The sequence below is a fragment of the Malaclemys terrapin genome, chromosome 9 (genome assembly GCF_027887155.1).
Source record: "Malaclemys terrapin pileata isolate rMalTer1 chromosome 9, rMalTer1.hap1, whole genome shotgun sequence".
Taxonomy (NCBI): domain Eukaryota; kingdom Metazoa; phylum Chordata; order Testudines; family Emydidae; genus Malaclemys; species Malaclemys terrapin.
The window spans coordinates 58,052,100-58,066,032 of record NC_071513.1 but is presented as its reverse complement, the minus strand read 5'-3'; the positions used below and the strand labels follow the sequence as shown (position 1 = coordinate 58,066,032).

Here is a 13,933-nt window from a genome sequence, read left to right as displayed (position 1 = left end):
ATTAACTCTAGTTCTCTGTGAGCACAGCCAGTCCCGGATTCACTCCCCAAATAGGCCGCAACCTCCCATTTGTTCCATTCCCCTAGGGGAGGCTTCCAAGGATTATGTTAAATGCAAGACCCTCTTTGACCCTGGGATAGGGTGTACAAAACCCACACTAGATGGGAAGGAGTTAATGAGAGCATGTGGGCTCAATTAGCCCTGTCCCACTTCACCTGGGAGCAGTGCCAAGCCTGGAGGGAGGAGTTAAAAGGGACAGCCCAGTTCAGTCAGTAGCTGGCTGGGAAGAGAAGAGGGCCTTTTGTGCTAAGCCCTTGAAAGAAGGCCTGGTGGGGCCAGAGCCTATCCCAGGACTGCCTCACACGAAAGTGGTTGCAAACAGAGTCCTGGAGTCCGGAAGAGATACTTGAAGTTCTGGTCATCGAACGATACATGAGAGGATTACTGCCAGACCTTCGTGCCTGGGTAAGCCGGAACGAACCCGCCATCTATGACGAGGTTGTTGCCCTGGTAGAGAGGCGAAGGACAGCGAGGGAGCTGATCCGACCAGTTAAGGAAGAGGCACTCCGGGTTAAACTAGCAGCACCAAGCCCTAAAGTTCGGGTGACTGGGCCACCAGGAGGGCCCAGGTGGAAAAAGAGAGAGGCTGAAGGCCCATCAGAGGCCACAAAGAGTCGGAGCACTGAGGGAGAAGAGGATCGTGATGTTAGACTGCCCAACCAAAAGACCGGGGAATGCCTAGGCTCCATACAGATGTTATGCCTGCGGGGAGTGGGGACACATAGCTGCACAGTGTCCCAATGCTGAGGAGCCTGTGCAGTGTAACCTGGGGAACTGGGCAGATCCATGCTCCCTAATCCACCTTGTGTGGGGTCTTACTAACCCCACATATGTATACCAGACCAGTGAAACTAAATGGGGTAGGGACCACGGCACTGGTTGATTCGGGGAGTGCTATCACGCTTATCTCAGGGAAGCTCGTGAAGCGTAGTCAGCTGCTACAGGCTAAACGTACGGGGATAACATGTGTCCTTGGGACAGTTAGTTACTACCCCACCATCCCAGTAAAAATCGAGATCCAAAGGAACACTACTGAGGTAGCAGCAGGTGTAGTTCCTAAACTCCCATACCCGGTGCTCATAGGGAGGGACTTCCCAGGGTTTGGAAACTTACTCCCAGTAGGGGGATTGGAGAAAGATGGGGACCCTAAAATTGGTGAGGCATCCACAGCAGACTGTCAACCCCCAATCTTCTCTGAAATATCCCCAGATTTGTTCTCCACTCCCAGACAGGGTAGAAAGACAAAAAGGGAAAGAAGGGCAGCTAAGGCCTTGGGAACCCGAATACTGACCCAAAGCCAGAGGGTCGCTCTTGTAGGTAGGTGGACCCGCGCAGCTGAAAAGGAGGCCATGCAGGAGGGAGAAGCACCTGAGTCTGACTCCCACCCTAATGCTTCTGAACCAGTAGAGGCAACAGAGACTGGGCCCCTAGATCTTGGGCAGATTAGCCCCGGGAGAGGAAATTTTGGACGGGACCAGGCAGAAGACCCAAGGTATGACAACATTAGGAAGGAGGTGACTGAAATAGATGGGGTCCCCGTGGAAGGAAAAACCCAGGGACCAGGACCCTACTTCATAATGAAGAAGGATCTCTTATACCGGGTTGCACCAGTACAGGGGCAGAAGGTACAGCAGATCCTAGTACCTCAAAAACACCAGAATGCTGTATTAAGTCTTGCTCATAGTCATCTTTTGGGGGGGCATTTGGGGGTAGAGAAGACCCTGGCACGAGTCCTACGACGGTTCTTTTGGCCCGGAGTACATGAAGAAGTGCGGAGGTACTGTGCCTCCTGCCCGGAGTGTCAGCTGCACAGCCCCCATCTCCACTTGAGGGCACCTTTAGTACCCCTTCCCATCATAGAGGTCCCCTTCGAGCGAATAGCCAGGGACCTAGTGGGACCCCTGGAGAAGACGGCTCGGGGCCACCAATATATACTTGTTGTTTTGGACTATGCTACTCACTACCCAGAAGCCGTCCCCCTGTGGAACACGGCCTCTAAAACTATAGCCAAAGAGCTGGTGGGGATCTTTGCCCGAATGGGGCTACCGAAGGAGAGATTAACCGACCAAGGAACCCCATTTATGTCGAAGCTAATGAAGGACCTCTGTACGCTGCTCCATATACATACCCTGAGAACTTCGGTCTACCATCCACAGACTGATGGGTTGGTAGAAAGGTTTAACTGAACCCTCAAGGCTATGATAAAGGTTTGGTAAAACCCCAAGTGAACAAGTTAGAGGCCATCCAAAATTCGCCCCGACCAAGTCGCAAGAAACAATTCCGGGCGTTCCTAGGTGTGGTGGGGTATTACCGATGATTTATCCCCCACTTTGCCACAAGGGCAAGCCCCCTGACAGACCTAGTGAAAGCCCGTGGACCTGATCTGGTGAGATGGTCTGACGCAGCAGAGGAAGCATTCACAGACCTACGAACTGCCCTCTGCAATAACCCCGTACTGATAGCCCCTGATTTCACCAAAGAGTTTATCCTGCAGACGGATGCATCGGAAGTACGGTTGGGGGCCGTTCTATCACAGATGGTAAGGGAGGAGGAACACCCAATTCTATACTTCAATCGGAAACTCCTTCCAAGGGAACAAAAATATGCAGTGGTGGAGAGAGAATGCCTCGCTGTAAAATGGGCCATGGAAACATTGCGCTACTACCTGCTTGGGCGCAGATTTGTCCTCGTGACCGACCATGCCCCTCTTCAATGGATGCAGCGGAACAAGGAGAAGAACACAAGGGTGACCAGCTGGTTCTTATTCCTCCAACCTTTCCAGTTCCATGTGCAACACAGAGCAGGGAGCCGTCATGGCAACGCCGATGGCTTGTCATGTGTGCACTGTCTGGCGTCCCAAGCTGCCCAACCCCTTGGCGTTGAGCAGGGGGGAGGGATATGTGACAGACCCAGACCAGTGGGGTACAGGAGTCTGGTAGAGGGCAAATATATTTGTCACTGGATGAGTAGTTTTCTGTTCCCTGAGTGACCAGAGCAGGAGCTGCACTAGAGTAAGCAGGAACCTGCTAGAACCAGTTAAGGCAGGCAGGCTAATTAGGATACCTGGAGCCAATTAAGAAGAAGCTTCTAGAATCAATTAAGGCAGGCTAATCAGGGCACCTGGGTTTTAAAAAGGAGCTCACTTTGTGGTGAGAGTGTGAGGAGCTGGGAGCAAGAGGCGCAAGGAGCTGAGAGTGAGAGGGTGTGCTGCTGGAGGACTGAGGAGCACAAGCGTTATCAGACACCAGGAGGAAGGTCCTGTGGTGAGAATAAGGAAGGTGTTTGGAGGAGGCCATGGGGGAGTAGCCCAGGGAGTTGTAGCTGTCATGCAGCTGTTACAGGAGGCACTATAGACAGCTGCAGTCCACAGGGCCCTGGGCTGGAACCCGGAGTAGAGGGTGGGCCCGGTTTCCCCCAAACCTCCAAATTGACCTGGACTGTGGGTTCTTCCAGAGGGGAAGGTCTCTGGGCTGTTCCCCAACCCACATGGTGAATCTCTGAGACAAGAAAATCTGCCAATAAGCGCAGAACCCACCAAGATAGAGGAGGAACTTTGTCACACTGCTTAGACATTACTCTGATGTGTGCTATAGAACAGTGGTTCTCATCCAGGGGTATGCAGAGGTCTTCCAGGGAGTACATCAACTCATCTAGATATTTGCTTAATTTTACAACAGGCTACATAAAAAGCACTAGCGAAGTCAGTACAAACTAAAATGTCATACAATGGCTTGTTTATACTGCTCCGTATATCATATGCTGAAATGCAAGTACAATATTTATATTGCAATTGATTTATTTTATAATTATATGGTAAAAATGAGAAAGTCAGCAATTTTTCAGTAACAGTGTGCTGTGACACTTGTATTTTTATGTCTGATTTTGTAAGCAAGTAGTTTTTAAGTGAGGTGAAACTTTGTGGTATGCAAGACAAATCAGACTCCCGAAAGGGATACAGTAGTCTGGATAGGTTGAGAGCCACTTCTATAGAAAACCTCACAATAGATAATTTCTTATGCAGAGCAGATCACAACTGCTGTGCCCATACTTGTCCTGTAGGTTGCTAGCATGAGCTGCTCTTTTCATCTGTGAGGGCTAGAGTGCTAACACCCAATAATGCTGAGGCCACCTTCAATTCAAGAGAAAAAAGCTTATTGCCAGTGTTGGTTGTTCTCCACTTGCATTGCCTGTGCGGACCCATACTGTAGGTGCTACTCGCAGAGGTTTGATATGACTCCTACAGGAGGGCTTTCTAGAGACAGGCTCAAGGTGGAGAAAAAGGCTGTTTCCAGCTACAACCACTTGGGAAGAAGTAAAATTACAATAACTAGTTAAAAAATTCTTAGATGCTATTAAAACTGTTAGTAAAAATATTCTAAATGGTCTCTTTAAACACTGGGTCAGATTTTCAAGTGTTCAGTCCATTGGGTGCAAAGTTCTTTTGAAAACCTGGCCATCCACATCACAGTGAGGATTCTGAATGCTTGAAAATCTGGCCATTAATGCATAGGGATTGTCTCAAATTGAGGCTCTCCACTCAGCAGGCAGAGTGTTTAAGCCTTGCTACTGGTATGTGAATTTTTTCACCCTGGCTGCCAGAACTGGCTGCAGTTTCCTCCAGCGAGGCTGGCTTTCTCCAGAGAAGGCTATTGGTATGTGTTAAATGCAGGAGTTGCTAAAGCCTTCAAGTGTTCCTTTGTGTCTCTCACCCCTCAAAACAGCAGCACGATAGCAGAGGGAAGAGTTTGAAAATAAAGGCTTCTCCCTCTTACCAGTTCTGGAGTGTTGTTGCCCATTAGCTGGACCTGGCTTTTCTTGCCAAGTGTGTCAGAGATTTGCGTCATCACAGAGCTGCTCTTGCTGTTGGTGTTCTTAGCAAACATGGCTGGCTCTGGGAGTTCGCCCATGAACCTCAGGATGATATTCCACACAGCCAAGGAAGCCTGAAAGGCAGGAGACCAATGCGAAGTCAGACAGGTATGGAGAACTCCAGGCTCCCCACTGCTCATTGAGAGCAACACACGCACATCTGGGAAGGACTTCTCGCTTCCCCCATCCACTGTTCAGGCAGATAAAATCCTGTGCTTCATATCATTCACATGGGAAGTTTCCATAGACCCTCATGTCATATATGAGCAATATTCGTGTATCCCCAATGCAGAGAGGATGGCGTGTGAAGGTTCAGGTGGCTCTGGCGGGAACGTTAGGTCTGCTCGACAGTAGGAAATTAGGTGGATATAACTACCTTGCTCAGGGATGGGACAAATTCACACCCCTGAGCGATGCAGTTAAACCAACCTAACCGCCGGTGGAGACAGTTCTCCCATTGACTTACCTCCCACCTCTCAGGAGAGCCCCTCCCATCAGACTAGGTAGTGTCTTCACTGAAGTGCTACAGCGGTGCTGCTGCAGCGTTTAAGTGTAAACAAGCCCTTAGACCAGCTGTATTATTGCTAAAGCCCTCAGACAGCTGCTGTTGTGAGGCAGTTTTTTTTAATATTGGGGATGGTGCAAGAAGGGGCTAGCGAGTGGTACAGAAACATTAGCTGAGCCGGAGTCTGAACTTACTCGTGACTGGCAGCCAGCATTCAGCTTTCCCAAGAGCCCTTAGGACCCAAACCTGCAAGGGAGTGACATCAAATCTCTTGCAGGACGGGGACCTTGGTTTTCTAAGGCTGCCCTGTGCTAACTGAGGGAATCCCGGAACTCCTCACCCCTCAGCGGGAGCAGCAACAGCAAGATGATGGGAAGGCATGGACCTCCACCTCAAAAACCAGAAGCCTCAACAGCAGCTGGGCAAAGGCTGAGCCTAAAGCCCCTTCTTCCCCACCCCCACCCTGAGTAGAAGTGGCCGGGGCCAGCTCCCAGAGTCTTTTCCTTGGTAGAATAAAGGTGGAGAAGTGATTACATCAGGGTCTCTTGTATCAGCTGACTGAGTGGCAGGGCTCTCTCCTGTGCAGCCAGTGCTGGGCTGTGGGCAGCACCTGCCAGCAGGAAGCAAAGACTCACAGGCAAGCAGCCTCCAGGGAACATGGAAATTACTAGTTCCATTGTAGTGCTCAGGAGTATCTCTGGCTCTAGAGTTTCCCCTGCCCACAGCCCCTGGTCAGGGAACGACAGGCCTGTTGGAGGAGAGGAAAGGCCTGCAGGGGCACTCAAGGAAGGAACATACCAGGATATCATCTTTCTCATCGTGGTAGAGCAGCGGGTGACGCAGCGGCCTCCGGATGTGCGTGTGTGTAGAGGATCCTTGGAAGTAAGTGGCTGCAAACTTTGGAAACGTGTACTCTGCCAGGTCATCGACTTCCTCTTCCAGCTCCATGCTCATGGGAATCATGTCCAGGTCCACCTCATCCAGCCTGCCTGCCTTTGCTTCCAGGTCCTGTACAGAACACAGACAAGAGCCCATTTCCTTTCTCCTCATGTCCTGTATAGTTATTTTCTACCTCCCAGCTTTGCCAGAAAGAGCCCTTGGGGTCCCAGCCAGGTGGATCTCAGTTAATATCAGTGCTACTTCCATCAGCCAGGAGTAGGCACGGGGAGCTGTGCCTGTTCTGCTCTTAGAGATTGAACCATCACTAAGTGCAATCAGCCTGGAATCCCAGTTGCCCTGGGAACACTATGGTGTCTGCTCATTGAGAAAGCCAGGCTCTGCCTCATTATCCTATCATTCCTGCTAGCCCTCACTATACACTGACCTAGAGAGAGATTTATCTGCTCATTCTAATCCACCTGCCTCCTCTCACTCCATTCCACCGGGACCACAGACCCCTTCTGCAACTCCAAAGTCTTTTCCTCTGTTCCCTGTACTTCTGCAGTGCTAGAGACTCAGCCTTGCGGCAGTGTCATACATGGTTCAGTGCTGCAGCTTTCAGAACCCTACAGTTCTTAATGTCATGAAGGTAAAGCACTTGAGGTATCTCCAAAACAATGCACCCCAAGCATGCTTCATTCAGACTGGTGACCTAAGGCGGTTGGTGTAGCTAATACTGGAGCCTTCCATCACTCATCAGAAACCTGGAAGCCTCATCCTCTGAAATGAATGGCAATGACCCCAAATTACTTTATCCTGGGCAATCAGCTGACTGGGGACTTGGCAACTGATGGATCCTGGCAGAACTAACCCCAAGGGAGGGGATGCTAAGAAAGCAAGTTGGAAGAAGGACCTCCCAGCACTAAACCCTCCCAAGTGACTGCACTTCCTCAAGTTCTCCTGATGTTTCCTCTTGCAGAGATGAAATTAGCTTTCTTGAGGCAGAGGATGTTCAGCAGAAGACTGGACCTAACCTCAACAATGCTGCAGAAATAGGGACTTCAAAGCACAGTCCGGCCTCCCAGCAACAAGCAGATTTGTCAACAAAATGCTGGGGAGAGAGTCCTATGCTTGTTAAGTAGGACTTAGGGCTTGCCTGCACTTAATACACTACAGCAGCATAGCTGCACCACTCTAGCACCTCAGTATAGACACCACCTATGCCAGTAGGAGGGGTTCTCCCTTGGCATAGCTAATCCACCAACCCGAGAGGTAGTAGCTAGGTCAGGGGAAGCGTTGTCTACACGGGGATTTCGGTTGGCTTAAAAACACCTCTCAAGGGTGTGACCAATGTAGTTAAACCAACCTAATTTTCTAATATAGACCAGGCCTTAGCTTTCCTTGGTGTGGCTGGAAGTATCCTTTGCAACTTCTCTGTGGACCTGACAGCTCAAGGTGATATCCAGGAGCAGATCCCATGTCCTGCCAAATTACATTCCTTTCCAAGGCAACAAACTATCAAGCTGGAGAGGCTCCAAGGCATGTCTCACTGGGCATGGATAATATGCTGGCCATTTCTGAACATCCTCCCCACGACCTAAGATCTGTGTGCAAAACAAGATCTGCCTCTAGATAAAACACTAACTGATGCTATCACACAGGCTACATAGCTCTATATATCAGGACCACTCTCTACCTCACTCTCGTTTTCAAACAGAAAGCTGCTAAATCCACAAGAAATGCATGCATGTACTATAAAAGACTAACAAGAAAATTACAGACAGAGAAACGGGCCCTGGAAGCATAACAAAAGAGACTAACACAGAATGAAGAGGCTGGCATGGGTTTTCTAGGGTCTGCCAGAGGAAAGGAACTGGTGTTATGTGACCATAGGAGGCACAGGACTCTCAAGCCCTGTACGAGATAGAAGCTTAGTAGCTCAATTAGCATAATGAGCTTCCCCAGGATGCCAAGTGCATGAGATCATGTGACTCAAGAGGGTGGATTCACTTAATTCTTCTCTTCTGGTCTCTTTCAGTGCTCATGTTTTCACCTTATAGAAGCTGGTTGAGCCAAATTTATCCTTGGTACAACTTCAGCAAAGTCAAGGACATTACAGCAGGCATGAATTTGGCCCATCATGTCTTTGCTGCTCTTTACCTCAAATCCCAGAGGAGCCTGCCCTTCTTGGCCTCCAATCACAGTAGGCAGAAAACCAAACACTTTATCCACCATTTCCTGATCGCTGATAGCATCATAAAGTGGTGGTTTGTTGGAGAGAGCATTGTGTTTTCTTTGCTTCTCCTCCTCCTCCTCCCTCTTCAGCATAGCCAGGTGCTCCTTTAAACACACAAAAGACATATTAAGATTAACTAGAAGCCTGATTAGCTAGAACTAAAGGCTTAATCTAGGCTAGGGACATTAATACTGATGTAACTACATCGATGTAGTTTGACCAGTGCAAACTCCCAATGTAGACACAATGCACCAGCGCAAAATGGTGCTTGTACTGGAGTGATGTATCTGTACTGGAGAACTACATCCAGGATTGACACAGCCTAGGATATAAAAAATAATTGAAGTACATGCTAGAAGTGGGGCATAAAGCCAAAACTAACAGCAGTCTGACTCTGATCCCGCTCACATTGGGATAATTCAGGAGTCAGTGATTCGTACCAATCTAATAAATGAAAATGTAAATGAAATCAGAATTGGGTGCAACATTTTTCTCTTCTCCAACTTCACAAAAAGTCACTTTTGTTTTTGCAGTTGTAGAAGGCCACAAAGTCCACAGCTTCCCATGGTTCCACCTGTTCCTGTAAACAACAAAGCTTTTGTAGGGGGGGAAATAGTTTTAGATCCCAAATGACCAACAGATTATATTGGATGGATTATGGACATTACAAAAGAAAACGTCAGAAAGTCAGTTCTCCTTCACTTACTAATGTGTAATAGGTGATGAGACAAGAAACTAAGCCCAAGATTCTAAAAACTGGAAGTCTAAAGTCGTATGGACCAGGAGCCTGACTGTCGGTGCTCATTAATTAGTTTTGTTTTAAACCTTAGCCTAAAAACAATGCAACTGTAAGGGGCAGTGGTGTCAATAGATGCTACAGGGAAAGCACAGAATCCCAAACTCTTAAGAGAAGAGTGTGACTTCAAATATTTGGTAACGCATTAACATGGGCAATCTGGGCAAATGTGCCAGTATATTGCTGCAGATAGACTGGCATGAGCAATCTGGGGAAATGTGCAGGCAGATAAGCACGTCTGACTTGCTTGCACAGTTCTTACTTTGCAAACACAAGTGGGGTCACAACTGTACCTGCATGTTGTTACGTTTTGAAAATGCAGCCTGATGCATATATGTGTGTGTGGATAGTTAAGCAAGTCCACGCATGTGTGTTTGGTGGGGTGGAGTGTCCGTGAGCACACACGAGAACTCTGCATTCATCCCTCCAAATCCTGACTCCTACCTCTTCGAGCTTCATGGCTTCTTGCTTTGCTCTCATTGGCCCAACGATTTGGATGAGGCGCTTCTCCTCTTCTAAGCATAGCCTTCTGGCTTCTAGTCTATGCTGGTGCTGCAGGGAACAGTAACACTCTATGATCATCTCCACCCTGCTTTGCTGGCTACATTCTGCCATCAGCTGAGAAGCAGGGGTGGCTGCCACACCAAGATTCTAGTAATAGCTCTCAGTGGCTGCTCAGCTATAGATTGGCTGTCTTTGGCAACAGGGCCCATATAAACTAGCACTATTTGGATGTAAGAAAACTATTTCAGAGGAGAATTTTTGCCTTTGGAATTCTTTAGTTTGAAAAGGGGCAGATATTCAAATGAAAGAAATGCCCAGGAGGTTAACCAGGGCTCTTCCACAAGGCTCTTGCTGTCCTCTGCAAGAGACAAGTACTGCAGGTGCATTTGGCCACCCCGCCCCCTTTACAAATTTTTGTAAGGACGTCCCTGACAGTAAGAGAACGTGCACTGAATTTATGAGTCCACTCTAAGCCTGAATGCTTTCTCCAGGAAGGGTGTGGGGAAGGGGTTGCCCTGATGATCTTGCTTGGGAATAAGTGAGAGAAGGAAGAAGAGAAAACCCAAAATCTTTCCCTCTAGGTATGCACTTGGCCCTTGGGAAGTAGCAGGGGCTGAATGAAGGAACTGGAGGAGAGTCGAAGTCCATCTCTTAGCTATGTATATGACATTTGATAATAGGCATGTTAGAAGAGCCATAGACAGATAGGCAGACAGTCTTTGTTGTGTTTGTACAGTGCCTAGCACAATGGAGACTTGGCCCATGACTGGGTGCCTAGCTGCTATTGAAATACGAATAATAAATAAGGAGTTTTGTCCATGAGTATATCTCATTCCAGAATGTAATACAGTCTGATTTCCATAAGAGACGATACCTGTTATAGAAACTGATTTACCTTTTCAGAAGTTACTGGAACATATTATCATATAAGATATTTTTCTCCTCCCTCCATGCCTCCCACACAGAAATATTCATGAACTCTCTGGTTTTTAAAACAAAATGCATTTTATTTTTTTGCAATTTCCGCAAGTGATTTTGTCCCATGTCTGCAAATCCCCTAATTTAATAAGCACAGATGACAGACATACATGAGAGCTCTATGTTAAAGACTCTGTTCTCACACCTGTCCAGACCCTGGAGAACCATCAACATGCTAACTCTAGGATTCTACACCAAAGAGAACATCCTACAGTCAACTCTATGGTGATGCCTTAAGAACTCATCCAGGGACACTATGTTATCACTAGGGGGACTGGCTACCTATAGGAGCTTGCTGCTCCCCATGCTTATCAGAGCATCCTAGAAGCAATGTCATGTTTCAAAGATGGCTGACTGGGCATACATACCTCTCTCTTTATCCTCTGGAAACTCCTACGAGCAAACATACCCCTGGCATATGCCTGTATAACGCCCACAGCCTTCATCTGCTCCGCTGTCTTCTGACGCATCAGGTAACCTCGGCACAGGGCCTGAAACTTAATCACACTGGCCCGGGCTGTTTCGTACTGCTTAGCAAGTCGCCGGCTCCGGAAGAGGGCCTGCAGGCGCTCAACGCCCAGCAGGATCTACAGCAGGTGGAGAAGAATGAGCTGAAGTGATTAGGCTTGATGCAAACGAGGCCAGGACTGTGTTGGGCTGGATAGAGGATAACAAGTTCTGTAGCTATCCTGGACAGAGACTCAGGACAACTGACACAGCTACTGGAAATTACCTCTGGAGTGAATGCTTTATTTCCTGCCAGTGCAGTGCTCTATAAAGTGGGCTTTGAAGATCCCCCTCCATGGCCTATTGAATATAGGGAATGACATTAATCCCAGGAAACGGAGGGGAGGGAAGGGAGAGAACAGGACTGAAGAGAACTGAATGGAAGAAAATGGTCTTCCTGGGACTAATAAGGGGGCGTGTCTTGAGTTCAACAAGGGTTAAGGTGCTCCAGAGCCCCTGTTGGGCTTAACCTCTCTTCTCCATACACCACCCCTCTGCCCATTCTCTCTTATTGCTGAGCAGCCACTCTGAACTCCCGCCACATACAGCACAGTATTCACACGCCAGTATTCACAGACCCCCTTCACTTACCAGTCGGAAATTCTTCCTGCCGTAATAACCCCTCCATGCTGCCTGCAGCTTCACAGCAGCCTGCCTCTGTTTTAAAAACTGCTTCCTAAAAGCAGATGGGTGAAGAAACAGGTCACTCTGCTAGGCAGTCCTGCCATATCTTATACAACAGACAAGGGTGAGGGGCAGGAATGAAGCGGTGGCTCGCCCCTCTTAGCCCCTCTCAGTCACAACATCCTGCCCGCCTGCACCCCGTGCTCACAGATGGTAAGCCCAGATGAGACTATTCTTATCATCTAGCCTGACCCCTTGCATAGCACCAGTCAGAGATTCACCCTGCTTCTCAGCTCTCAGCGCAAGTAAAGCAACAGAGTGAATTAGACAAGATATCCAAAATCCTGTCACATGCACTCTGAATCCACTTGCTAATGGAGAGGAGAATCTAGGGAAAGTCCCAGTAATCCCTATTGATTGACCCATGATGCTCCAGTAATATTCTCAGCAGTAATTCCAGGCCACATGCTTTGCTGGAGTAGCTCTGTGGAATGCATTGGAGATGTGACACCTGAAAACATGGTCCAGTTTCCAGAAATCAGACCTAGTTAAGTTAACCCTATGCATCTGATCACCATATGCTTAGAACTCGAGTTATAACAGATAATGTTTGCAAAACTGAATAAGCAAACTTCCTACAGTGAAAGCTCTCCCAGTAAATGCAGGGTGGATGACACCCGTATTGCACATTCATTGACAGGCGCATTCCCGACCACAGTTAGAACTGTTCCCTAAAACACACTTTGATTGGCCGGAGTTAGATTAATAAGTGATAAATCAAACCTTTAAGGAATCTGAGCAGCTGAGGATGGCTGTGTACTAGTAGGTAAGTAAACTCGACATACATTGACTTTTTAAACTGAACTGGACAAAACATTAGGAACCATAACTACGGGGAACAATCCTACACTGGCAGGGAGAAGAACTGAATAGGGTCATTCTGCAGATTAAAAGAGGACACTGACTGCAGTAGGATTTCATGCACTGAGACTTAGCCCATTGTTTACTAGAAATTGATCAGTGCAAATCCTCCTTTCAGCTGGATTTATTGATCATTCTTTCACATGCTTGCAGGGTGCTGTGTACAGCACCACTGGATTTTGTAAGGCACTGAGATAAAATGAATCAGAAAACATAATCTATGAGCAAAATCTTTGCCTATCTATTTATATGGCCCAATCAGTATATTATCTGAGTGCCAGAGGAATCTAATTTAAGGCCAATGGAAGTTGCAGATTGACATAGTCAGTGCTTTACTTATGTTATAATGCAAGGAGGAGAATAGTCGATGAGAATTTATACAACTACGAATTCTCGTGCTTTTTAAAAGCACTCACCTGTCCTTGAATCCCCTCAGCACCTTCTGGATCAGAATGGCTTTTTCAGTGAGCACCTTGTCTCGCTGCACCTCCAATACCATATCGTGATAATCCTGTTAAAAAGAGGTCACAAATATACATTGATTTAATGGTTTCAACACAGAACCACCAGAAACTTGACCCAAAGGGCAGAATCTGTGCTGAAGGGGCCAAGAACTTGCAGGCGTGCTGCGAGTTGGCTTCAATGTACATTCTCGGAGCTGGAGGAGGAAGTTTCTGCAGCACTTGCCCCACTATGCTTGCTTGTAGCCATTTGCAGACGTACAGTACGCCCACACTATAACATGCTCTGTACCCTCAGGGCCTGAGCAGGGAGTTATGAAGTGCAATGCACTGTTCCACTGCACAAATGGGAAATGGGAGTGGGTGAGTGAATCAGCTTCTTATGGGTCGAGCCATTTGGTGGCACAGCGATACCTTCTGAGCTACATTGTATTAAGGGCCAAAGAGCCAGACTCGGAGAGGAGGATAGTATTCACATTAGAACTCGGCATTGCTGACTTAGTTCTCCTTAGCTGGGAATTCAAGCTTTCCTAAGAGGGGCCCATAATTTTTTTTTTTTTTTTACCTTAAGAGGTAGCAAACGACCTTTACTA

At 47.8% G+C, this 13,933-nt stretch overlaps 1 protein-coding gene across 1 annotated transcript in view; it reads right to left on the bottom strand.

The window, feature by feature from the left end:
* Window positions 1-13,933, bottom strand: part of MYO7B (myosin VIIB) — a 94,189-nt gene that overhangs the window by 37,644 nt on the left and 42,612 nt on the right. The window contains exons 19-25 of the mRNA XM_054040408.1: window positions 13,296-13,390; window positions 11,926-12,010; window positions 11,196-11,414; window positions 9,790-9,897; window positions 8,474-8,653; window positions 6,233-6,442; window positions 4,833-5,003 (exon numbers count right to left, since the gene is read on the bottom strand). Coding sequence (XP_053896383.1) covers window positions 4,833-5,003; window positions 6,233-6,442; window positions 8,474-8,653; window positions 9,790-9,897; window positions 11,196-11,414; window positions 11,926-12,010; window positions 13,296-13,390 — 1,068 coding nt within the window. The remainder of the gene's footprint in view (window positions 1-4,832; window positions 5,004-6,232; window positions 6,443-8,473; window positions 8,654-9,789; window positions 9,898-11,195; window positions 11,415-11,925; window positions 12,011-13,295; window positions 13,391-13,933) is intronic.